General features: G+C 43.5%; 1 protein-coding gene across 1 annotated transcript in view; it reads left to right on the top strand.

The window, feature by feature from the left end:
• TPH2 (tryptophan hydroxylase 2) overlaps positions 1-24,751 on the top strand; it is a 96,225-nt gene that overhangs the window by 33,570 nt on the left and 37,904 nt on the right. Inside the window, exons 7-8 of the mRNA XM_044226610.1 lie at positions 3,540-3,675; positions 23,185-23,311. Coding sequence (XP_044082545.1) covers positions 3,540-3,675; positions 23,185-23,311 — 263 coding nt within the window. The remainder of the gene's footprint in view (positions 1-3,539; positions 3,676-23,184; positions 23,312-24,751) is intronic.

Genomic DNA, 24,751 nt, shown 5'->3' with positions numbered 1-24,751 from the left:
CCTCCACGTAGGGCCACTTCTAGCTTTGCTACCCATTGTCAGCCTGCCAACTGCCACCACCCAGACTGAGGTCCCTGTTCTACAACCTTGATGTCCATATCTTCTCCCCTCCACTCTCTTGGCCTCTGCTTCCAGATGAAGCTTCCTAAAGCATCACTTCCTTCCAGACATCTCTGTTCAGAAGCTACCAGTGGTTCCCCTTTGATTTTTACTGGGGTTAGACTTTTTTTTTTTCTGTTCTTGTGGGCCAAGAGACAAATGGAGGCTCTTCTGTCAGTACTTCAATAACTATTTAAGTGTGACTATTAAAAAAAAAATCTAAAAAGTATTTTTAGCTCGTGGGGTGCACACAACAAACTGGATTTGGACTACGGGCCATAGTTTGCTGATCTCTGGTTTATATGTTCCTGTTCTGAACTGCTCAGCCTCAACTCAAGGCTCCAACCTGGCTTTCCCAGATGGTGTGCTTTGACGATTTTGCCGTGCAAACCCTCCATTCTACCTGTGGGCTCTCCATACCTTTGCCCAGGTTCTGTGGTTCTCTCCCTTGCTAGAAAAATCCTCCCTTCTCCACCTAACAAATTCTACCTATTCTTTAAGACTCAGAGCAAGTCCTGTCTCCTCTCCAAATCCTGATCCCAAGAGTCCCCACAATCTTTCCCTTTCAGAGTTCCTCTGAGATCATGGGTGTATCAGGGGAGAAGGAGGCAGGGTCTGAGAGCAGGTATATGGAACCACGTCCAGAGCAATGGGAGAGCCCCATGTGTAAACATCATCCATGATATTTCTTACAACAGGAAAAAGACTGAGACCACTAATCAGTGTTGCTTAATTAGTGCCTAATTACATAATGCCTTATGTTGTTTAAGTGGCTTATGTTCTCCCTAACGGCCTTGCCTCTGACGTGTCCCTTTTTGTTTCCCACAGTTATGTGCATATTATAGATTTACTATGGGCTTGATTACTCATATATGGGAATTGATTTTTACTGCGTTGTTTCCCAAACCCCAGTAATTAGAATACCATCCCATAATTTTTGCCACATCTGTCTCCCAACTTAATATTTTTATGAGAGGCCATATGGTATAGCGTGGACTCTGGCGGCAGAATGCCTGTGCTGGGTCCCCACTCTGCCAGGTCTTGGCTGTGTGACCTCAGATGAGTTCTCGTAACCTCTCTGTGCCTCAGTTTCTTCTCTGCAAATGGAGATTGTCATTTTATCTACCTCAAAATGTAGTAGGGAAGGGACACTAACTGATATTGATATACCTAGAAGCCCTAAAGTTATTTCTTTAAAAAATATTAATTTCCTTTTTTTTTTTTAAGATTTTATTTATCTATTTGACAGACAGAGATCACAAGTAGGCAGAGAGGCAGACAGAGAGAGAGGGAGAGCTAGGCTCTCTGCTGAGCCAAGAGCCCAATGTGGGGCTCTGTCCGGGGACCCTGAGATCATGATCTGAGCCAAAGGCAGAGGCTTAACCCACTGAGCCACCCAGGTGCCCCATTAATTTCCTTTTTTAATTTTTAACTTTTTAAAGATTTTATTTATTTGTTTGACAGAGAGAGAGAACACAAGTAGGGGGAGCATCAGGGAGAGGGAGAAGCAGGCTTCCCACCGAGCAGGGAGTCCAATGAGGGGCTCAATTCCAGGACCCTGGGATCATTACTGAGCCTAAGGCAGACACTTAACTGACTGAGCCATGCAGGTGACCCTATATCTTTCTTTCTTTTCTTTTTTTAAAAAATATTTTATTTATTTATTGAGAGAGTGTGAGAGCATGTGTGTGCAAGGAGTTAGAAGAAAGGCAGAGGGAGAGAATCTCAAGCAGATTCCTCACAGAACAAGGCAAGGCTCTGTCTCATGACCTGTGCGTTCATGACCAGAGTCCAAAGCAAGAGTTGGAGACTCAATACACTGAATCACCCAGGTGCCCCCTAAAGTTATTTCTTGATACATTTTAAGCATAGCAGACTCTTGACTATTACTGCTATTGTTCTTGTTGTTATTTTTCTTTCTTTTTTTTTTTAAAGATTTTATTTATTTATTTGACAGACAGAGATCACAAGTAGGCAGAGAGGCAGGCAGAGAGAGAGGAGGAAGCAGAGCCCAATGCGGGGCTCGATCCCAGGACCCTGGGATCATGACCTGAGCCGAAGGCAGAGGCTTTAACCCACTGAGCCACCCAGGCGCCCCTTTTTTTCAAGACCTCTGTGAGCTGGACACGGGAAGCTCAGTCTGCATCATTCATTGGCACATAGCAAGTAAATGTACATGTTTTATTTAAAATTTTGTTTTATTATTTTTTGACTGACTCACTTTTAAATGCCTAATGTATTTAAAAAGGAAACTTTTAAAGCAATGATATCCATGCATTCAAAGTTCTTGATGTGTTAGTTACATATTTTTTTTAAAAATTATGTAAAAATAAGATATATAACTTCAAATAAAGAACATTTCTCTATGTATCACCCCTCAGGTCCCTCATGTGGGATATACTGGTTTAATTGACATAAAATAGAAAAAGAAGAAAGTACACTTATCTTTTTGATATTCAGTAGGGAACAATCCAAAGTAAAAGCTTTTAGAATGAGCATAATATTGTTAGAATTATGGGTCCGAGGAGGCCTGAGAACAGGAATATTTTTCACGTAGATACCAGAAATCCCAGGATGGGATTTATAAGCTTAATTGGTCCTTGCCTTTTAAAACCATTCTAACCATTCTGAGGTGCTCTCCTAATGAGACGAGGTGTTCAGAATGGGAGCCTTCACGATGCTGGTGTCAGAGATAAGGGTAGCTCTTCTGTTGTAAATTTCCTGGGCTGTCACCACAAGCAAGCGTTAGGTAGCCCTTAAACCAAGAACACTGATGACCCCCAGCCTAATTGGGTTAGCGGTATAGGGCAGCTTCATACATCGTGTTGAGTTCTGCTTCTTTTGTCTCCTCCTCCCAGAAGCCAATAAAGCATGTAGAGCTTTAGTGTACCTCTTCAAATGATAGTAATTAATATGATTGTTTTCATAATATCACAGAAAACAGCAACGTGGAATGAGGGAGGTAGGGGGTGTTGACAATAGAAAGCCATAGTGTGAACTGATTCCACAAGGCTTGTGAGGGGGCTGATTTAGCTGTGGGTGAACTTTACATAGACAGACAGTATGGGTGTGTCTTTGAGAAAGATACCAGGTAATACGTGGTAAACATCACTTTAATTGTAATCTTGTCCTGTGAATTTGAGCTTTCTTATCCTAATTCAGCTTCTGAATTTAAATCTTTAACATCTTTTTTTTCACCTTTCTTTCCATTTTAATGAATGTCTTGTTCCCCTGGAAACCATCATGCCGGAGTATATTTTAGTAATCAGAAGCCACAAACGTGATAGCTATTAACCGTAGATGTCATTCAACTGTCAAGGGTTTTAAAGACCTTGATTACTTTGTTTCTAGGACGTCCTTATAAATAATAGGACACCCTGCTTGGGCCCTCAAGTCTTGTTCAGTTAATGTTTAGTTGGCTCTTTCTGTTGTCATTTCAGAAAGATCGGGCTTCACTGTGAGGCCGGTGGCTGGATACCTGAGTCCACGAGACTTTCTGGCGGGACTGGCCTACAGGGTGTTCCACTGTACCCAGTACGTCCGGCATGGCTCAGACCCCCTCTACACCCCAGAACCGTGAGTACCCACATGGCATTCCTAGGCTGGATGGGGCCCACCGCTCTGTTAAGCGGCCCATGCTCACTCTACTTGAAAGCTACTCAGGCCCTCTTTTACCTGCAAAATAATTTCATCCAAGAGCTAGCGTGCTCACCCAAAGAGGCCAGTGCTCACTGAAAGATTGGATTCCTCAGCTCAGTGAGCCCTCCAATACGCTCACTTCGGTTTGTCTCTCTAACTTTATCCCAACATAGAACCTTTTGCTTTGGCCAAGCTGTTGATGATATGCTCCTTAAAACGGGTAATTTGTATAAAGCTACGATCCATAGAGACCATTAAATCAATGTTGAGTTTAAAGAATCAGGGCTCCCAAAATCCTAACGATAAGGACAAGCCTGACATGCCAGGGGCTGTTCTCATCAACACACTTAATCCCCACGGTAGTCCCATCGTGTAAATTATTTATTATTTCCGGTTTTACTGATGAGGAGAGGCAGGCACAAAGGGATAAGTCAACGCTGGCACAGCCAGGACTCACGCCCTCTCTTGTGAGTTAAGGGCGTTCATACAGGCCCAACAAGGCACTTCTCCAGGCTCATTACTGATTTCTTCTCCCTTATTGTTTCTCATCCCTCCCCAAAACTAAGAACGTTGTGCTATGCTCTTCCTGCCGTCTTTGTTTCTTGAACTCTCCTCTCGTCCCACCCATCACTTCTAGATATATATGGGATTTGTGATTCTTCTTTGACTCTATCAGCTTTCCTTGAGAGAATCTACCTCAGGGGCTTTTATCCTTTCTCTCCTAGACAGTGCGTGGCCAAGTGTTGGATAAGCTGTGAACCCTCATGGGTTAATCATTTGGCCTTATCACACAAGGACTGTGTCGTCTCCCAGGGTGAAACACTGGCCTGCTTTCTTAAGCTTACTGAACTTTCCAGTGCCTTTGAGCACGACATGAATCTCATCTTCTCTGGGAAATACTCCCTTGCCATCCCCATGCACAACCACTCCTTCCTCACCAAATCTGTCATTTGCTTTCCTCCTAATCCATCTATCACATGTATTTAGCCTTGCTAGCTTTAAACATTTTAACTTGGGTCTTACGTTTTTGCTGAAATCATCAGCTATTTGAATATTTCTTTGTATGCTTTTTTAGAGAAAATGAGTGAACCTTTATGGGGAGATTACTATGTGCTTGGTTGGTCTAGAACAAGACAAGTCTCTGCTCTCTGGGGTGAATGAGTGGGAGTGGGAGACAGTGGGCAGCATACAAACACATAGGCAAGATGATATCAGTTACCAGTGCTTTGATGTGCTCAAGATGCTGGAAAGACAGATAAAGTAGGGTGAGGAGATGACCAGTAATTGACGGTGCTCTTTTGGATTGAGTCATCAGGGAAGCCTCTTGGGAGGTCACATTCAAGCAGAGACCTCAGTGTAAATACCTCCTGGTGGAATATTCCTGGTAGAGCAAGAGCCAAAAACTCTGAGGCTGGAAGTTATCATTGGATCTCTGCCCCCTCGGGCTCCATCTGAATGAGTCTACCCCTAATCATACCCGAATTTGTTACCTACTGTTATTCAGGACACTGGGGTTATCACTTCCCTTGTGATGCTTACTTAGAATAATTTTGTATTATGGACTTCCACGATCTTCTGGGGAGCAGAGAGTCCTTGGAGGTTTAAGTGGTTGAGTAGCCTCTGGTGGTGGAAGTAGAGTCCCTGATCACCCCTTCTCCTCTTAGGCAGGCCAGAAGCTCACTGACCAGATAGGTCCCTGCCAGGTCACTACAGTGGTTTTTTTTTGGGCTACTTTCAGCTTCCTGGAAAGTGTTTTCAGGGTAAACAAAGGTTACTTATAGGACTCAAGACATTCGGAAAAGAAATGCTTCTTATAGTGGAGTGAGTACTCAAAGGAGCATTGTCAGCTTTAGAAAGGCAATCTCTAAATCTAGCTCAGAGGGTTTACAAATGGCCCTGTTTACAAATAGCAGGCACTTTGTTAGTTCCTTTTGAATAACTGGCCCCCCGGGGACCTGTGATAGCGTGCCAATAGGTATGCAGAGAGAGAGGGCAAAGAAATGAGATTTTAGCCACAGAGGTCTATAAAATTTTGGGATAATGTGTTACATTCTTACCAAAGTACTTTCAGCCAATTCATTCAGCAAACATTTATGGGCAGTGTTAGCAGGGAGGTGCAGTGGATTCGAAGATGAATAAAATATAGCAAGCAGCTCACATTCTGGCAGGAGTGAAAGAAACATAAATAATTACGAAAGAGTGTGGTTGGGGTGATGACGAGGGTGTGTGCAAAGTGTTAGAGGAGTACAGAGGAGGAAGCAGTCCTGAAAAGGCTTTTCAGAGAGGGTATAAACTGAGTAGGGGTCTGGAAGGGGGAGAATAGGAAATTGTTTTTGCCTAAGGCAGGGCGGGGAGGAAGGGGAAAGCTTTCAAGTTAAGGAAACAGCAAGTGAAAGTTTGGAGGCTTGAAAGAGGCATAAATGAGCAAGGCTGGTGACACCAGAGTGGCCAGAGCATAGGGTATGTGTTAGGGGTGGCATGTTTTCTTCAGGCCACAGTGTAAGGGATCATTTGGCGAACTAGGACATGTGGGCTCAATTCCGGAGGCACTAGGGAGCTATCCAAGGTTCTGAAGCATGATGGGATAATTGTGTCCGAGAAAGAAGAGGTGGAGGGGTGGGGGTGGTCGGTAGGGAAGCATAAAGAATGAGCTAGGGGCACCTGGGGGGCTCAGTGGGTTAAAGCCTCTGCCTTCAGCTCGGGTCATGATCCCGGGGTCCTGGGATCGAGCCCTGAATCAGGCTCTCTGCTCAGCGGGGAGCCTGCTTCTTCCTCTCTCTGCCTACTTGTGATCTCTCTCTCTCTGTCAAATAAATAAATAAAATCTTAAAAAAAAATGAACTATTTGGAAAACCAGCAGGTGCTCCCGTTCCAGTGAAGGAATGTAGTTCATAGTTTCTTGAACTAGAAAAGGTCAGTGAAATAGGACAAGAGGTCATCTATTTGAAAAACAGCATCGTGATGGAATTAACAATATTTGGTGACTATAACGAGGGTGAGGAGAGGGTCCTCAAGGTAACACTGAGGTTTTAGATTGAGAAGCCGAGTGGTAGTTTGGGTTTTTTTTTTTTTTCCCTTTCTTTCTAATAATGACTGAGGCTATTGGAGCAGGATCAGTGTTGGAGAGAAGAGGGTAGAAAGGAGGAAAGAGAAGAGGAGGATTTGGGTTTGGGATGCGTTATTTTTGAAGTGCTCAGGTTTGGGGTGTCCTGGAAAAGTCCCTGATAGTAGAAATAAGTGTCGGGAGTTCAGAAGTGAATTTAAAGCTCCCACTATAGATGTGAGTGTTTTCCTCTTCCATGACTCCTGTAAAGTTTTTTCGGCGAGATAAACACAACACCAGGCAAAGTGGGTGCAAGGCAAGATTTATTAAAAACACTCTCCGGCGAAGTTTCAGGGCTCAGGAGAAGGGGAGCCAGGAAAGTTGCACCGGGAGAAGATGAGCACCCTCAGACGAGGTTCTGTGACTCTGGAAAGCAGAGTGGCGGAAGTCACGCCCAAGGCAGGGAGGAGGGGGCTTTTAAGGGGTCTCGAGGGGAGCGCAGGGGTCTTTTGGCAAGTTTCCCTTATTTGGATATCTCGCCTGCTCGTTGGAGTCCCATTGGTCCGCTGGAGCCTGGGGCGGGGGTCTTAGATTCCTGCTTGGGCCTTTGTTCTCCTGTCCGAGCTCAGGTCCTGTGGCGGGAACTTTAGCCATCTTAAGTAGCCCTTTCTGCCAGCCCAGCAACTCCCATCACTACCCAGACACCACGAGGCTTAAGTCAGAGGGTGAAAACATGGGATTCATCTACTTGGGCTTTTTTGAACAGACTCTTTTTTTGGGAGAGTGGATTTTATGGCATTCATCTGTTTTGTGTGTGTGTAAGTTTCATTCGTTTTTTAAAATTATTATTTTATGAGTAGGTAATACACGTACATGATTCCGAATTCCAAATGTACCATGAACAACCTTCCCTGCTCCCTTGACACCCACTTCACTTCCCCAGAGGTGACCACTGCTGCCAGTTTCCCCTGCACCTTCCAGAAATACACTATGCAGACACAATTCTCTGTAAAGAGCCCTTTAATCCAGATGTATCACCTAGTCCTAAATCCCTTCCCAGCTGCAGCATTGAATGGATGGGACCCCATGCTGGGAGTGCTGTTTCCTGCCCAAGCACTTTTCCAGGCATTGTCTTTGTAATGAAGTCCCATTTCCTCAATTGAAAACCAAGGAGAGGGCAGATTCTTCAATTTGCTAAGTTCAACTTGGCCCCTGTGTTTGGTGCTTGTACTCTGCTTCCAAGTAACTGCCTTCAATTGCTGAACTGTTGTCCTGGAGGCAGCGCTAATGGGACAAAGGTGAGCCCTTGAAGATGCCTGACACTGGTAGAATTGAGAGGGAAAGCCCCAAAAAGACATTATCTGCAAAAAGAATTTTATTTTCCTTTTCAGTCTGGGGAGAATGTATTTTGAGATCCTAGCTTTCAACAAATATTGGGTTTTAAATGTGTCTTTGGACTGTTATTCACAATTTACATTTGAAAGACTCTTGTATTCCCTAAACTTGGCCAGAGAGTGAGACTTTAATTTAAAAAGTGCTGGCAGATTGGATTGGTTCCCTGGAGAAAGTTTTCTGGCCCAGCGGACAGCAGTGAAAGTTGTGGAGAGTCAGTGACTCTTGGTTTTCTTGGTGGGAGGACTTGCTTTTCCATGTGTTTCTACCTAGACTGAAAGGCCACTGATTTTGCTAGAAGTGGAGAGCCATCTTTCCCCCCTTCCTCGGCACCCGAGGCCAGGGCTGTGATTCTGCACTTTGTTGTTGCATGGCTGTCTGCTTTGATCAGCTGTGATCACATGCAACTTTGAAGTGTGTAAATAATTTCCTTTATGTAAATCAATTGGGTCAAATTCAAGGTTATTCCAGAAGTAATAATATTATTGTGAGGTCCGTAATCAAAGGAGCGAGACTGATACAAAGCGAAGGTCAAGCAAAGCTTTATTTTGCGCCAAGCATAGAGAATCAAACGGACCTCTTACAGAGAGGGCGACCCCTCCCTGCCTTACAGACTAACTTTTATAGAGCAAAGGCCATGTGGTTGGGCCTGGCTACACACAGATGGCCAATAAGATTGCAACACACAGAGAAAGCTGCACAGTCATGGTTGGTCACACACGGGTGGCCAACTGAATTACAGTTCACCCCATAGTAGCTATTTGAATTAGCCTATTACCTTGGTCAGAATTTTGGGCGCCCAAAAGGCAAGGCCCACACTCCTTGGTAGCTAGGGAGACAGTATGTGCACCCCACTGATTGGATGTCTCCTCCTGGCCTGACTCATCTCTGCATCTGGGCTCTGTTATCTCTGCCTGACCTGACCCACCCTTATATTTGGGCTCTGTTATCTGGGACTGGTGACCATATTTTACTGGTTTCCTGGGCTTGCTTTTAAGTAGGTTCCCCTGGGGGGGTGGGCAGGGTCAGTTTAAGTTTTACTGCATAAACAACAAAATCTCTGTTTAACCGGATGGAATCGCTCTGGCCCTTACAATTATTATTCCAGAATATATAATATTATATGTATATAATATAATAATGTTCCAGAAATAATAATAAAAATGAGTCCTTCTCGCTCTGAGGAATGAGAGGGAAAGATACAGAGTTCCAAGTCACCTAGGTGTGTGAGCACGACCTGGCCCATGAATGGTAGCAGAAGGGTCATTTGAGAAGGTCCACATCTCCATCTCCACGTCTCCTCTCTGCCTCTTGGGGAAATCCACAGGGGCTGTGTCTTCTCACACCCTCTGGCCACCTCATCTTTTAGAAGAGGATTTCTCTTCCTTAGCCCTATTGATATTTTGGGCCAGCTAACTCTTTGCTGTGGGGGCTGTCTTGTGCATTGTAGGATGATTAAGAGCATGTCTGGCCCCTAGCTACTAGATGTCAAGAGCACCCTTCCACTTAACCACAGATGTCTGCACATATTGCCAAATGTCCCCTGAGGGGGGCAACACTGCCCCCAGGGAGAACCACTGTTCTAGAAGAAATTTGATGGGTCATGTTAACGTTGTTGGTCTGTCTACCAATTATTGCTTTCTTTCTTTTTTTTTTTTCCTAAAGATTTTATTTATTTATTTAAGAGAGAGAGAGAGAGAGAGAGAGCCCACAAGCAGGGGGACAGAGAGGGGGAGTGGGTCAGGGAAGGACAGAGAGAGAAGCAGGCTCCCTGCTGAGCAGGAAGCCCAATATGGGGCTCTATCCCAGGACCCCAGGATCATGACCTGAGCCAAAGGCAGACCCTTAACCGACAGAGCCACCCAGGTGCCCCTAATTACTGCTTTATTTTCTCTTTGAAGCAGTCTGTAGACCCTGTTTCCTTTCTGAAACACAAATGCAGTATAGAATTCCCTTGTTTAACGTGTTGTTTTTTGTTGCAAATAGAGAATAAAGTCTGATCTCATCAAACCATATCTTCTGCTTCTCTTTGCCTCCTCCAAAACCGCATGCTCCAGCCACACTGAACTTCTCACCATCCCAGTGATCCTCCTGGTTCATGCCTTCACCCTTTTGTGCAGGGAGTTCATTTGGCCTGGAGTGACTCCAGTAAAATCCTCTTAATTCTCTAGGGTTAGAGCTCAGTCACAGCCTTCTCCTTGGAAATTTGTCTGGGCAGAGCTCGGTGTTCCTGTAACACTTTGCCTTCTATGTTAGTACTTACAATGTGGAGTAGTTATTATCTGTTCATGTCTCAGTCTCCTTCATAGGACTATAATGAACCCAAAGTCAGTTAACAAAGGCAATGCAGAAACAAGGAGATCAGACCAAGGTTGCAGGGGATCCCTAAACCTGGCACATAAGGTGAGAACTGAGTCTTTGGCGGGTGAAGCCGTGAATGGCACTGCCACCAGGATGCGTCAGGCTCAAGGTCTACTCAGAGACCCAACCTGAGATCCGTGGAGGGAGGGAGTACAGGGGACTAAGTGCTGTGGAGCTATTGGAAGTCCTGGCCTGCAGGCTGTGGTGGTCAGACCTCTTTCGAAAGGCTACAGCCCTGTATTGGGGAGTGCCCTCCACTCTCCCCAGTAGCTTTACTCTGATTTCAGGGACTGATCTGGACACCTTTCTGGGATTAAGGCATTTTTGCACATTCAGTGTCTTCAGGTAAAATCCTGAACCTTTGCTGGTGGGGTTATGGGCAGCAACTGCAGCTGAGAGGGCTGTGAGTCCTCTCTTCCATCGTGCACAGTAAGGGGAAACCTATTCTGCTCCTCTCTTTTGTTTTGGGATAAAGATGGTTTCAGAATAAGAAGGTGATTATTCACTGTGAAGCTGAAGAAGAGGGACAAGAGGAAATGTGCAAGTTGTCCCCACCTCCCCCTTAGTCAAACGGGAGAAAAAGGGTAAGGGAGGGAAGGAGGGAAAGAACGAGAGAGGGAGAGAGAGAAAGAAGGAATGAAACTGCACTTTTCAGGGTGCTAAAAAAGTATATTTTCTCCCCTTTGGGTAACTAATCCTAAATATTGTCCCACTTAAAAGGCAGGGAAGCTCATGGCCCTAGCTTTCACAAGAATGTCATTCTGTAACATGCTCTAAATTCTATTTGAACTAATACCTAAATTACTGCATTAAGAAATTCTCTGAGATTGACACCTTCTGGAAAGCACTGATGCAGGCCCCCCAGGGGCAGCCATGTGCATGGGTGTGTCGTTCACATCTGGTATGAGTGGGTAACCCTCCCCCAGAGAGGAGTATGGACCACCAGAGAGGTAGTGGAATCTCTGGATTTGTCTCTCAAAGCTTCTTGCTGGACTGGTGGTGAGTCAATTTAGGAGTCATACTGGGAAGAGAAGCAAGTGGTAGGGAGGGACCTGTCCTCCCTCTCTGGTTGGGTCTCTGACGTCAGGCTTCTGGTTTCCAGAAGGTGTTTTGGATTTTCAGATGTGGTCTATGTTCCCCTCTCCCTATTTGTGCTTTAAGTCTTTTGCCTTTTTTTTCCTTGGGCCTTTCCTTTGAAGGGATTTGTGGTCTCTATTCTTCATAGTTCCTACAGATTTCTTGAATGTGTTTTGTGCAAGGTGGAGGTTGAGCACCTGCCAGCTTAATTTGCCTGTGCACATGTAGTTGTGTATATGATTTCCAGGGCCTTCGATAGTCCCAATGCCCAGTGGTATCTTAGAAGCACAGAGCTTGTTAATGAGATGTATAGCTGAAGAAAACTGTTCTATTCTCTGGGGGCCAAATTTTATGCTTTCCTTCAGAAGCTGTGTGGATTGACTGAAATCTTAGGAATGAAGAAGGGTAGGGCAAGCAGACCCGATTTTCTAAGGCATTCATCATATATATAATATATATGATAAATATAACATAATATATAAATATATATTTATATATTATATATTTATAAATATAATAAAAATATAATAATTATATATGTATAAATATTATATATAAATATATATTATATATATATATATATATATTTTTTTTTTTCCCTATATAATCTGGTTTTGTTCTTCTCAATACAGGCCAAATCTACTGTGATCTAGATTTCTGGACGGAGGTGGCCAGATTCCTCATGGTTCTGCACTGGGTGTCCTTTGAAACTTTAAAGTTTGCCCAGGGCAATGGTGAAATACACATCCATAGCACAGGCTTTCCCCCATTGTCTATTGCTCAGGGAGAAGCAACCAGGAATGCTTTTTTCTTTTTTTTTTTTTTAAGATTTTATTTATTTATTTGACAGAGAGAGATTACAAGTAGGCAGAGAGGCAGGCAGAGATTGAGAGGAAGAAGCAGGCTCCCTGCTGAGCAGAGAGCCCGATGCAGGACTCGATCCCAGGACCCTGAGATCATGACCTGAGCCGAAGGCAGCGGCTTAACCCACTGAGCCACCCAGGCGCCCCGCAACCAGGAATTCTAAATAGAAACCTACATTCTTTGAGGTCAAGCCTGTACAATATCTGTCTTTCCAGAAGAACACTTGCCAGAGTAGTAATGTGATTCTGCACCAGGAATCCCTTTAAACAATGTTTCAGTGAAAATGTTTAAAAATATTCATTCTATTTTATTTTCCAATGTTGGGCTTAACATACTAGTAACAAAAATACACTTGACTCAACATAGCATAAACTTCATCAGTCAGGGAGTCCCTGACTCTGAGCTCTGTCGGCATGATCGATCATTCAGCACAGAGTTATGGGGGTTTATTTTCTTCTGCTCTTTCCTGGTATGTCACTTTTCAAATCAAAGAGCAAACTTCCACCATTAGGAAATAATTTGTGACACCATTGACTAATATTGCAACGTCTGTTGCCATAATACCACTGAATGCAATCGAGAAATTCTTTATTGTTGCCGTTGAACATTTTAGGGGCAATTAATGTTATTTTTAAATATAACTGTTTAAAGTTTAAAAAAAAGCTTTGCCTTCAGGTGATTTTTCTTATAATTTGTGCTGCATTTTAATTTTACAAGAAAAATAAAAGTGAATTATTTCTGACAGTATTTTTCATCTGTTTCTAAGTAAATGGATTTTATGTTTAGCCCTTGCTTATTAGAACAGAACCCTCCCTAAAACTTGCAGAAGATGTCATTTATTTTCTTGTGGCTCAGACATGAATCCTCATTTGTTAAGTAATAACATCAGCAGGTAAAGATGTAGGCTTCCACATTTATAAGAAAATTTGGCTGCCCCTCTCGTGATCTAACAGATGCCTCTCACTAGGTCTGAAATGAGAGGAAAAAGAGGCTCTTTCCAGTCTCAGTTTTCCCTCCTTGCTGCCATCTGAGAGGTTCTGGGCATGAGGATTTGTCTGACGTAAGCCCTGACTGTGTCGGGTGTTTTTACTTTTTAAAAAAAATTTAATTATTTTTTAAAAAAGATTTTATTTATTTATTTGACAGAGGCACACAGCGAGAGAGGGAACACAAGCAGGGGCAGAGGGAGAGGGAGAAGCAGGCTGCCCGATGAGCAGGGAACCCGGTGTGGGGCTCGATTCTCGGACTCCCAGATCATGACCTGAGCCAAAGGCAGATGCTTAACGACTGAGCCACCCAGGCGCCCCTCAGGTGTTTTTAATATTTGGCCTGGCCGAAGTCTGGGTAAGGTCTTACTGCGGCACTGGGAAGATAAACCAGAACTTTAGAGAGTTTAACCTTCATTCCTATGAGCTCAGTTTAGCTTCAGCTTGCTCCTTCCCAGAGGAAGGGGGGGGGGAAGGGGGGCGCAGCCCCGATTTCCCTGCCTAGCCACCTGGCCTCCTCTGCGCTCTATTCTCATCGCTGCCATTCGGGATTGCAGAGAAGCGTAAGGATTAGCAAGTCTCAGAGGATGGCATGGTCTCAGAGAGCCGATCCCATCTGGCTTCCTTTTCCTGAGTTTTAACCCAGAGCTCACACCCTCAGCACAGCAGCCATCGTCGGTCCCCCTCAGGAGACGTTTGGTTTGAGCTCTGCCCGGGCCAGTTAAGACGTTAGACAGAGGCCCTAAGACTAAAGTATTGTCGTCCCTTCTAGACTAACAGATAACTTCAGCAACAATATCGGTAGAGCAGAAGTGACAACAGTATTTTTTTTTCTCTTAACAACACGTATGTATTTATTGACTATTATGGACGAGGCACGATTTTCAGTGTTGTATATGGATTGAACTCATTTAATACAACAACGCTCTGAGGGGTTGTTGCTCTTATTATTCTGAGTTTATGGATGAGGAAACTGAGGCCCAGAAAGGTTAAGCAACTTGCCCAAGGGCACCCAGCTGGTGGGGAGCAAGGAAGTCAGGATTTCAACTCAAGTAGTCTGTGTCCGCGACTGTGAGATTAGCCACTATTCCATGTTAAAGGGTATCATTCAACAGGAAAACTCAGAACCTGTAACGTGTGAAGCTGAATAGCTTCTTTCTTGGTTTTTCTCATTTATAAATGTTATGTAAGAGAGTCAACAGTAACACTCTTCCTTTAATTGGGTGGCCCTTGCTTTGCTAGAACCCTAAGCCCTGTCTGTGTCTCTCAGGTGGTTTAGAGCTATGCAGGTCCCATCTAGAGTTTGGTCCCCCTACCAGTCTTTGTTAGAAGCCCTCCTTTTCCTTTGATCTTCACAGGGGCGGAACCTGCCCTATTTATCAAGAGGAGGCATCTCCTCTTTCACTGGGAAAAAGAGGCTAGCTCCTCTCTCCAGGGTAGAAATGCAGATAGGAGGCTGCTGTGTTGTGTCCTCAGGCAGAAGGACCTGTGCGCGGCTTGCTGGAAATCCAGGCCCTGCTATCAGCTCTCAGTGTGCCTGTCGGCAAGCCACTTAACCTCTCTGTGTGAGGGATAATGAAATAATGCTTTGATCTTTGCAGAGAGAAAAAAAGCTTTATATAAATACCAAATAGGTCCACTCTTTCTTGGTTCCTCTTAAATTCATGAGGAGGCTGATGGACCTCATACAATTCCAGCCTAGTTACAAGGCCACGTATGTTGCTAGACCTGGACTCCTGAGTTTTCAATCATAAAATTGTGTCTTGTTTTGTGAGGTGCCTAAAAACAGAAATAACCCCTAAGACTTTTTACAGGACCTTTTGTCTCAAGAGCCCCAAGCACTCTAACAATAGATATTCTATGGGGGGGGAAAAAAAAAAAGCACTATACATTATTTAAAACCTGTGCATTTTGAAACCAAGCTTATATCTAAGTGCCTGCTGGGGCTGTTTCTGTTCTTCTAGGCTGTTCCCACCGTGACTGGGGGTAAAGCTTTCAGATATAAATACGTATATGTTTGCAGATTCAAAGCAGAATCCCTTTCCCACCTCCACCCTCCAAGGTTTGCCTTCCTTGTGCGGTGCTCGTCATCTAGAAATTAATGCCGCCCCCGAACCACAGTTCTCATTCCCTCAGTGCCGTGTAGTCAGGGGGAGCCCATTTCTGTGCCTTCAGGTGTGGAAGACCGAGATGACCTGGGAGAATTTTTTTTTTTTTCTGGGAATATTTGTATTTTTCAATTGCAAGTTTAGAAGAAGAAATTTAAAGTGATTGAATTTTAGGCAAGGAAGAGGCAACCACTGGTCAGACATCTTCACTGCTGGGCAGAGAATTACGTCTGTTGACAGGTATAGAAGATACCGCAAAAGAGAAGGAAGGAGGGATCCGACCTCTCCCACACATGTTCTGTTGGGCTGGCATCGTTCCACTCATCTTTATGAGGTAGGCAGGACGGTCACCATTTAACAGGCGGCACATCCATAGTTCAAGGCAGTCAGGTAATTTCCTTATGGTCACACAACTAGGATATAGCAAAACCCAGACCTAGTCTGATGCCCTGATGCTACACCGGAAATTAGGAAAACTGTACATGGGATGCACTTGGATTTACCTCTTTATGGAGCCACGGAGTCCCATCATCCCTGCTCTGTTTGGTTGGGTTAAATGACAGTTAAATTGGGCATCTATTATGTGTCAGGCATCCAAAGATGACCATGGCATGACATCTGTCCTGGAGAAGATTACAAGTTCTTGTTTAAGTGAGAAAGTATCTTCCAAAAGGGCAACCTTACTGAAGTACAAAATAGATGTTGGTGTAAGTATAATTTAATGTAATATGATGAATAATACATAACTCGTTGGGAGCTGATGTTTTCAATGTGTTATCTTACTACATTGTTTAAGAACTCCATGAAAGGGGCCCCGGGTGGCTCGGTCATTAAGTATATGCCTTCAGCTCAGGTCATGATCCCAGAGCCCTGAGGTCGAGCCCTGCATTGGGCTCCCTGCTCAGCAGGAAACCTGCTTCTCCTTCTCCCTCTTCTGCTTTTGTTCCCTCTCTTGCTGTCTCTCTCTCTCTGTCAAATAAATAAATAAAATCTTAAAAAAAAAAGATAAAATCTAATTTCTTAAAAAAAAAAAAAAAAAAAGAACTCCATGTGATAGGGACCCGTGTAATTTCCATTCCAAAGATGAGAAAACAAGACATCTGTGCTGTCCAATATGGTAGAAATGTGGCTATTTAAATTTATTAATTAAAATCAAATTCACTATAACTGTAGTTCCTCAGTAGCGCAAGCCACATTTCCAGTGTCCCGGAGCCACCTGTGCCAAAGGGCTACCACAATGGACAATGCAGAGATAAAATATTTCCATCGATGAAGAAAGTCCTTTTGCATAGAACTTGTCTAAGTCCTTTGCCTGTGCAGAATATGGAACATGGACTTGGATCTGACTTCAGATAGACTTTTTTTTTTTTTTTTAAAGATTTTATTTTTATTTGACAGATAGAGATCACAAGTAGGCAGAGAGGCAGGTAGAGAGAGAGGGAGGAGGATGCAGGCTCTCCGCTGAGCAGAGAGCCCAATGCGGGGCTGGATCCCAGGACCCTGAGATCATGACCTGAGCCGAAGGCAGAGGCTTAACCCACTGAGCCACCCAGGCGCCCCCAGATAGACTTTTAACCATTCTGTTATATTGCACCCTTAATCTTTAGTGCGATTTGAGAGGCATCAGGGAAATAATTAAAAATCTCTTATTTATCCCAGAAATAAGAACTATCTGAGATGATAGGGGAACTAGAGACATAGCCACGGTTTCCCTTGCAGCCCTTTTATGGGACTTGTAAGAGCTAGAAAGTAGGTCTCTCCCTGGATCAGGAAAGTTAGTATTTGCTGTTTGCCCTTTTATGGAACCATAACATGACTCTGCTAAGAGTTATTCTAGGATTATGTCTTATTTACTTTTAAGTATTGGTTCCTAACATAGTGCTTGGTACAGAATAGGCATACGATAAATGCTTCTTGAAGGAAATTTCAAGAAAGATCACTACAGTATCTTCTGTCAGTCTCAAAAGAATTGTAGTGAAGGAAAGTAACACTGGTGGCCTTCCGTATGATTCCTAGAGGGAAAAAAAATGAAGAAGATTTCCTCCAGGACGATATCTAAGTGCTCTGCTTCTTAGAAAGAGGGCCACATATCTATTTATCTGCACGGCAATAGAGATAGAAGAGGTAGTGATCATAAGGGCTGCCTAGAATTTTATCTGGGCCAGATTTTGCAGTATGCTATTTTAAATCTAAACCAAAGGAACTCTGTATATGGGTTCAAGGCAAGCGCTGTAGAAGAATTGCCTCGATACCAAATTAATTCCCGTTATCATCTCCTTGGTGCAGTGAAAACAAACCAAGTCACCCCCTTCTCAGTGCGTCCCGGAGTGTTATCCCAGATACTTGCACTCACCCACCAAATGTTGTGTGAAAGCTTAAAGAGATACCCAATTTTGCCTCCCAGCTCTTCCTCCTGCTTCTTTTCACCCCTGCGAACTCCCCACCCCTGCCGCTCGTCTTGCTTTCCTTCTCTTCATGATTTAGCTACTGTGTTGGCTTCTGTGTCATTTAGAACAAACAAAACCTATAGCAATATGATTTAAAAGACAGATGCACTGATTTGGGATAAGAACCCAATGTCGGATGCTGGCTCACTGCTTCTTAAAGGCTTTAATTTACAGCAGAAATAAAACGGAGTTGTTCAACATGTAGCGTGAGGAGTCAGCTTTGAAAACTGATAAGAGGAGAAAAAATGCCAGACTCATTTTGAATGTGAACTTAACAACCAGGACCCTTATTTCCCCACAGCAAGATGATCGCAACTTTCTTAGAATGATTTAAGATTTCCCCGCAGGCATTTTGCCCAGGCCCTTCTGTGGGCCCATTTCAGCAGGCTTTAAAATCCTCCTAACGGGGCTTATCAGAAAAGATTCCAATTTAGAGCAGCAAAAGTTTAGAGTCTGATATCAGCTCTCGCTTTTCTTTCTCTTTCTTTCTTTTTTTTTTCCACTCAAAAGGAGACATGATGTTTTACAGTGTTAACAGTTTTGAAAGGTCCTACATTTGCAGTGAACAGAGCGCTTTTGTGAAAAGGCTTCTGAAAGCATTATTCAGGCGAAAATGCATCAAAGGGATGCGAGTTAAAAAGAGAAAAGTTTGCCGATGTAGAGATTGGAGGCAGCATGTGCTGACAGGTGCAATTATAGCCAAATAATTGAATCTTTTAAGAGCGATCTGGTGTGATAAGGCAATAGTTGTGGACTCACCTCGGAAACCTGTTCATAATTAGGTACTCAGGGGTCCAGCTGTGGACGACACAGCCCACAGAAGGATCGTGAACTACTTTATATGCGGGACATAATAACAGCTGTGCTTTGTGAAATAGGGCGAAACCGCGTGATTTCAGCCCACCAGAACCTGACTGATACAAAGGTTGGAGAAAAGATAGCCTTTTTCCTTCAGGTTCCCAAAAGTCTGGAGCCTCTTTCAGTCTCTGAGTCAGAGTCAACTCCAGCTTCTAAATCCTTCGGTGTCAGAGACACTATTGAGACTGACTGAAGTTAAGTAATTGCTTTTGTTAGTAACATTAAACATCTTTCTTTGCTGTTTGGTTGAAGGGTTTCTTGGCACTTCAGTTTCCTTTGTCTACATCCCATGTCTAAGCCAAAGACTCTGGGATAGAGTTTATTTCTGAGACGGCTTCACCAGTCATAAAAGACGATAACCTTGCTTCTGGTCTTGAAATACAAGCGCTTAAAGCCTTGGCTCCATGAGAGGCAGGCTCACTGCCCACGCTGTGCACACACACACTCGCTGAGCCTGAGTGGTGGTTTTTAGGGTCTCTGCAGGGACATGGAGCGGAGAAGCGGACACAAACTAGTGAGATGCTATCATTTCTACTTATAGCAGGGTGAAAGGCATCCCTCCTGTTCCATCGGTAATTTTATTAGACACCTGGCTTCAGGCTTTCATTCTTTTTTTTTTTTTTTAAGATTTTATTTATTTATTTGACAGAGATCTCAAGTAGGCAGAGAGAGGGTGGTAGAGGGAAGCAGGCTCCCTGCTGAGCAGAGAGCCTGATGAGGGGCTCCATCCCAGGACCTTGAGATTATGACCTGAGCGGAAGGCAGAGGCTTAACCCACTGAGCCATCCAGGTTCCCTCTTTTTTTTTGATTTACCTTTTTATTTTAGAGAGAGGGAGAGTGCAAGCATGGGCGGAAGTAAGGGAAGGGACAGAGAGAGAGAGAGAGGAGAGAGAACCTCAAGCAGATTCCCTACTGAACTCCGGAGCTGGGGATGGGGTTTGATTTCATTGCCCTGAATTCAAGATGTGAGCCCAAATCGAGTTGGATGCTTAACTGCCTGAGCCATCCAAGCACTCTGAGACTTTCATTCTTAATGAAGCAGTATATTCTGCCATATTGCACGATTTCATTCTTTCAAAGTCCTTTCTTTCATCCTCTTCCACGAATAGTTGGATTACCTTATCATTGGGATGCTATTAAACCTTCTTAGGTTGGCTGTGAGTTACAGGTTTCAGATAATGACATCTTGACTTAAAATCTAGGTGATAGCTGCCTTTTTTATTCCAGAGAATGGACCCCTTCATGTCTTTGGATCTTAGTATTTTCCTTCTTTTTTCCTTTTTGACTGCCATCTTCTCACTTTTCCTTCTACCTGTACGTTTTCGAATTCATTTAGTACCTAGGTAGATATAAGGCTGTGTGCGGCAGCCTTCCACAAGGATTTGACAAGTTCAAAAGTAAATCCAGTATTGCACCCTGAATGCACTGCCACGGTAGCCGTGACCTGTCTTGCCCTCGCACAGCGAAGCCCTTAGCACACTGCCTGGCTCCTAGCAAGCGTTCTATATATTTTGGTCACACTACTTGCTATTTTAGTTTCTGCTTACCTACTTTCTTTACGCTGTCTTCAGTGTTTCCCTAAAGTTTGACATCTGGTCTAATTTTGGAATGATCATTGTCATATTTTCTGCCTGGATGGGTAGGGGTGCTTTAGTATTTACATTATAGGCTACAATGGAGGTATGCAAATTTATCCATGGTGGGCCACTTGATCCTGATCCCAACATCAGTGCAGACTGCACGGCCTTTAAAAAAACTCATCACAGGAGTACATCGATGGGGTCCACTCCCAGCATAGAGTATTAGATGCTTTCACTGAATCAAATGCACACGGAGGAGTAATTAGCTATCTAGTAAACTCTCTTTCAACCACCTTTCATTATGCCCCAGGATTCTGATGTAATTTCAGTGGAATTAAATTTGGGCAGCTCAAAATTTCAAAATCACCTTTGGTTTTGTTCCAATTCCTTGCTGTTGGAAGCCTGCTAGGAGAGCTCCTAGGATCATCTGTTATGACAGTAGGTCTCTACCTTGGCTGTGTCTTATTAGCACCCTCAGAGCTCTGGAAACAATACAGATGCTCTGGTCTGTCCCCGAGAGTCAGATTGAATTGGTTTTACATGGGACCCGGTCACTGGTATTTTTAAAAATGCTGCTCAAGTAATTTAGAAGATTGAGGGCCACTGAGTAGCAGGAAAAGAGACTTGTAACATACTGACTACATTTTTGCTTGTGCTGACCAGCTTCGTTAAACGCTGTCCCTACAATGTAAGCGGCACCTCCTGACCTTTCCCTTCCTGTTTTCTCCACATCTGCTAGTTAAAACAATGGAGAGGAAGAGCACAGCTTTAAGTTGGAGGAAACTGATTTCGAATCTTGTCTGTCTCTTAAGAGTGTGACCTTGGAAAGATGCTTACATTTACTGAATTATAGTTTCCTCCTCTATCAAATGGGAATCTTAAGACTTCTTTGTAGATAAGGATAAATTACTGATATGATATGAGAACATTTAGTACAGTACCCAGCACATAATAAGAACTCAGAATATGTTAGCTTTCTGTCTTTCTTCCTATCTTTAATATGAAGGACTCAGATAATATTTAAATTCTCTTTATACCCTAAAGTTCAATGAGTCTGAATCTCTGCCTTAAGCAATAGGATTGGAAAGCAGCAAGCATGTATTCTCTTCCATGTACTCAGTCTTGTGTAAAAAGAAAGCTATTGGCATGCAGATGACAGGGAATACGTTGGGAATTTCTTTTAGCGTCCTATCTCCACGTTCTCATTTGGCTACCCGTTCCACCCGATGTACCTGTGAAGTGGCTGGCCAAGGCTGGGGATGTGGTTTGAGTGGTGGGAACAAGATGTTTAGACTGAGTAATACCATCTGTTGTATGTGGGCATCGATCTTGTGCCTTTGACCGCCATTGACTTGCTTCAACCACAGAATCACCCAGCATACTTCATACTTTTAATCATAGTGGCAGCCCCTGGCATGTATATTCTAGCATCTTCTTGAAGTGAAACACTTGAGAGGAGCCCAGGTGAAGTTAGGAAACATCTTTCAAATACTACCTGGCTAATTACTTTTTGCCAGGAAAATAAAATATTGCAGCTTCTTGATCCATTCCCAGAGAATCATAGGAGGATTCATTCCAATATAGCTCGGGATCACGGAACACTTTGTGATTCATGGCAATGACTCAGGAAGGCATCTGCCTCGCTTCCCTGTGACACATACCTGTCTTTGCCTCATCATTTGGCTCCAAATAGAAGCAGGGGCAAATGAGAGCAGATCTAAGCGTCTGTTGTTTCCTAGTTCAGGCTAACCAAAGCAGAGGACTGGGAAGGTTTTCCACTGGGCAGGTTCGAGGGAGTTGCTTGTGTTATGGGCAGATAACTCTTTGGTGGGAAAGGCACTTTGATGATGATGATATGATCCTCCGTTGTTTGCCAGTGTCTGCAAAGTGTAACACGGCAGGCTGTGTAACTTCAGCGTTAAAAGCGACAGTTTTGAATCACCATAAGCTGAATTCAAATTTTGGCTTGATCACCACAGGGCGAGCTAATAAATATTTTAGGCTCTGCCGGCCATATGGTCTTAGTCACAGCTATTCAACCCTGCGGTTTTAGTTAAAAAGAGCCCTAGATAGTACATAAATAAAAGGGCTATGGCTGTATTCCGATGAACTTTACTTATAAACGGGTGGTGGGCCTGATTTGTCCTGTGACTGTAGATTGCCCACCCCTTCTTATAGGATTGTGCACTATTAAAGTACATTAATTTCCTAAGTTTCTCTTGAGGATTACGAGGGATAGTGTATGTCATAAAACACTTACAGTGGGGTGCCTGGGTGTCTCGGCTGGTTGGTTATCTACCTTCAGCTTGGGTCATGATCCCAGAGTCCTGGGGTCGAGCCCTGCATTGGTCTCCCTGCTCAGCAGGGAGTCTGCTTGTCCCTCTCCTCCCCGATCATGCTCTGTCTTATAAAATCTTAAAACAAACAAACAAACAAAAAAAAACCCAAAAAAACCCAACTTACCATGTGGTTGACATATGGTAAGCCCTTGAAAATAGTTGTTGCTATTATTTATTACAAATATTGGATATCATATACTTGAAGATGCCGTGGATTGTAAGTTGTGTCTGGGTTTCAGAGCTGTGATAAAAGAAGTCTTAGACTTGATGAAATTTGGTCACAGTGATTAATTATAATATCAGGGTTACAGTTAGGATTTTAAGCTTGTTCTACCAGTGATAGTTTAAAGCCTTTCGTATAATACTTTTTTACAATGTTTTTCTTGTCAGAGACACATGTCACGAACTCCTGGGACATGTTCCACTACTTGCGGATCCCAAGTTTGCTCAGTTTTCACAAGAAATAGGCCTGGCCTCTCTGGGAGCCTCTGATGAAGATGTTCAGAAACTAGCCACCGTGAGTTCATTTTCAATTTAAAACACTGTCTTAAAAAACAAAACAAAACAAAACAAAACAACCATTGTCTTATTTAGTCTCTTTGTAAGGTAAAGCAAGCTTTAGAGTTATTGACAAGGAATTAGAAGGCAAATATTCCGGAGAGGGTGTGGTGACTTCACTGTTTCCCATGTTGTGTTCCTTTGAAGAAAAATGTGTTCTTAACTTATTAACTATCAAAATATTTGTATTTTATCTTTCTTGTTCAAAGATCAGCTACATATTAATTTTTTTTGAGAATTTTATTTATTAATTTGTCAGAGAGAGAGAGAGTGAGTGTGTATGCCATCAGGGGGAGCGGCAGGCAGAGGGAGAAACAGACTCCCTGCTGAGCAGGGAGCCCAATTGGGGGTTTCATCCCAGGACCCTGGGATCATGACCTGAGCTGAAGGCAGAGGCTTAACTGACTGAGCCACATAGGTGTCTCTAGATGGTGAAATTTAGGCTTGCAGGTCATAAAGTCTCTGTCATAACACTTAGTTCAGGGGCAAAAGCAGCCGCGGACAACATGGAAATGAACGAGTGTGGTTGTGTTCCAATAAAACTTTATTTATTAGAGCCGGCAGTGGGCCAGATTTAGCTTGTGTGCTGAAATTCGTTGACTCTTGTTCTAGTTCAGTGTTTATTTTCTAGAGACAACAGGAAAAATAATATATGCATTTATGGAAAAGCAGGGGGTGTGCTTGAGGTTATTTCTGATTAGTCAATCCGGATGTGGTCCTACACGATGTGAGTCAGCTATAAGAATGTGAAGCTAAGCAATTATTGTTAGTACAACACCGGAAGACTTGATAGCTCTCATGTTCTCAACAGCAAACAGTATGAGAGGAGAAGTGTCCTGTTGGTGGCTTCTTTTAAGATGCTCAGAGTCAAGTCTAGCAAACTCATCATCCTTACCTTCCCCCCATTTCAAAGAGCCCAGGGTGAGAAAGAGCTGCTTCACCCAACGCATTTACGGGGGCCAGTCCATTTGCCTAAATGAACAAAGCTTCTAGAATCTTAAGTTGTGTGTATTTGACACAGACGTTCAGTCATGGCATATTAGGCATGCAGGGAGATTTTCTCTCCCACCGAGAAATAAGTGTTCTCCTAGACTTCTGTCTTTCTTTTTTAATTTTTAAAGATTTTATTTATTCATATGAGAGAGAGAGCACGTATGAGTGAGGGGGAGATAAGGAGAAGCAGGCTTCCTGCTGAGCAGAGAGCCCAAGGTGAGGCTCGCTCTCAGGACCCCGAGATCATGACCTGAACCAAAGTCAGATGCTTAATCAATTGAGCCGCCTGGGCACCCCTGTTCTCCCAGATTTCTTAAGACACATAAGCCCTTTCAGTTTATCTTTTGCTTCCTAGTTTTTTCAGAGGTATAAGAAATGAGAAATGTTTTTCTAATACAAGAGAAAG

This window comes from Neovison vison, chromosome 12 (genome assembly GCF_020171115.1).
Source record: "Neovison vison isolate M4711 chromosome 12, ASM_NN_V1, whole genome shotgun sequence".
Classification (NCBI taxonomy): domain Eukaryota; kingdom Metazoa; phylum Chordata; class Mammalia; order Carnivora; family Mustelidae; genus Neogale; species Neogale vison.
This window is presented reverse-complemented; position numbering and strand designations above follow the sequence as displayed.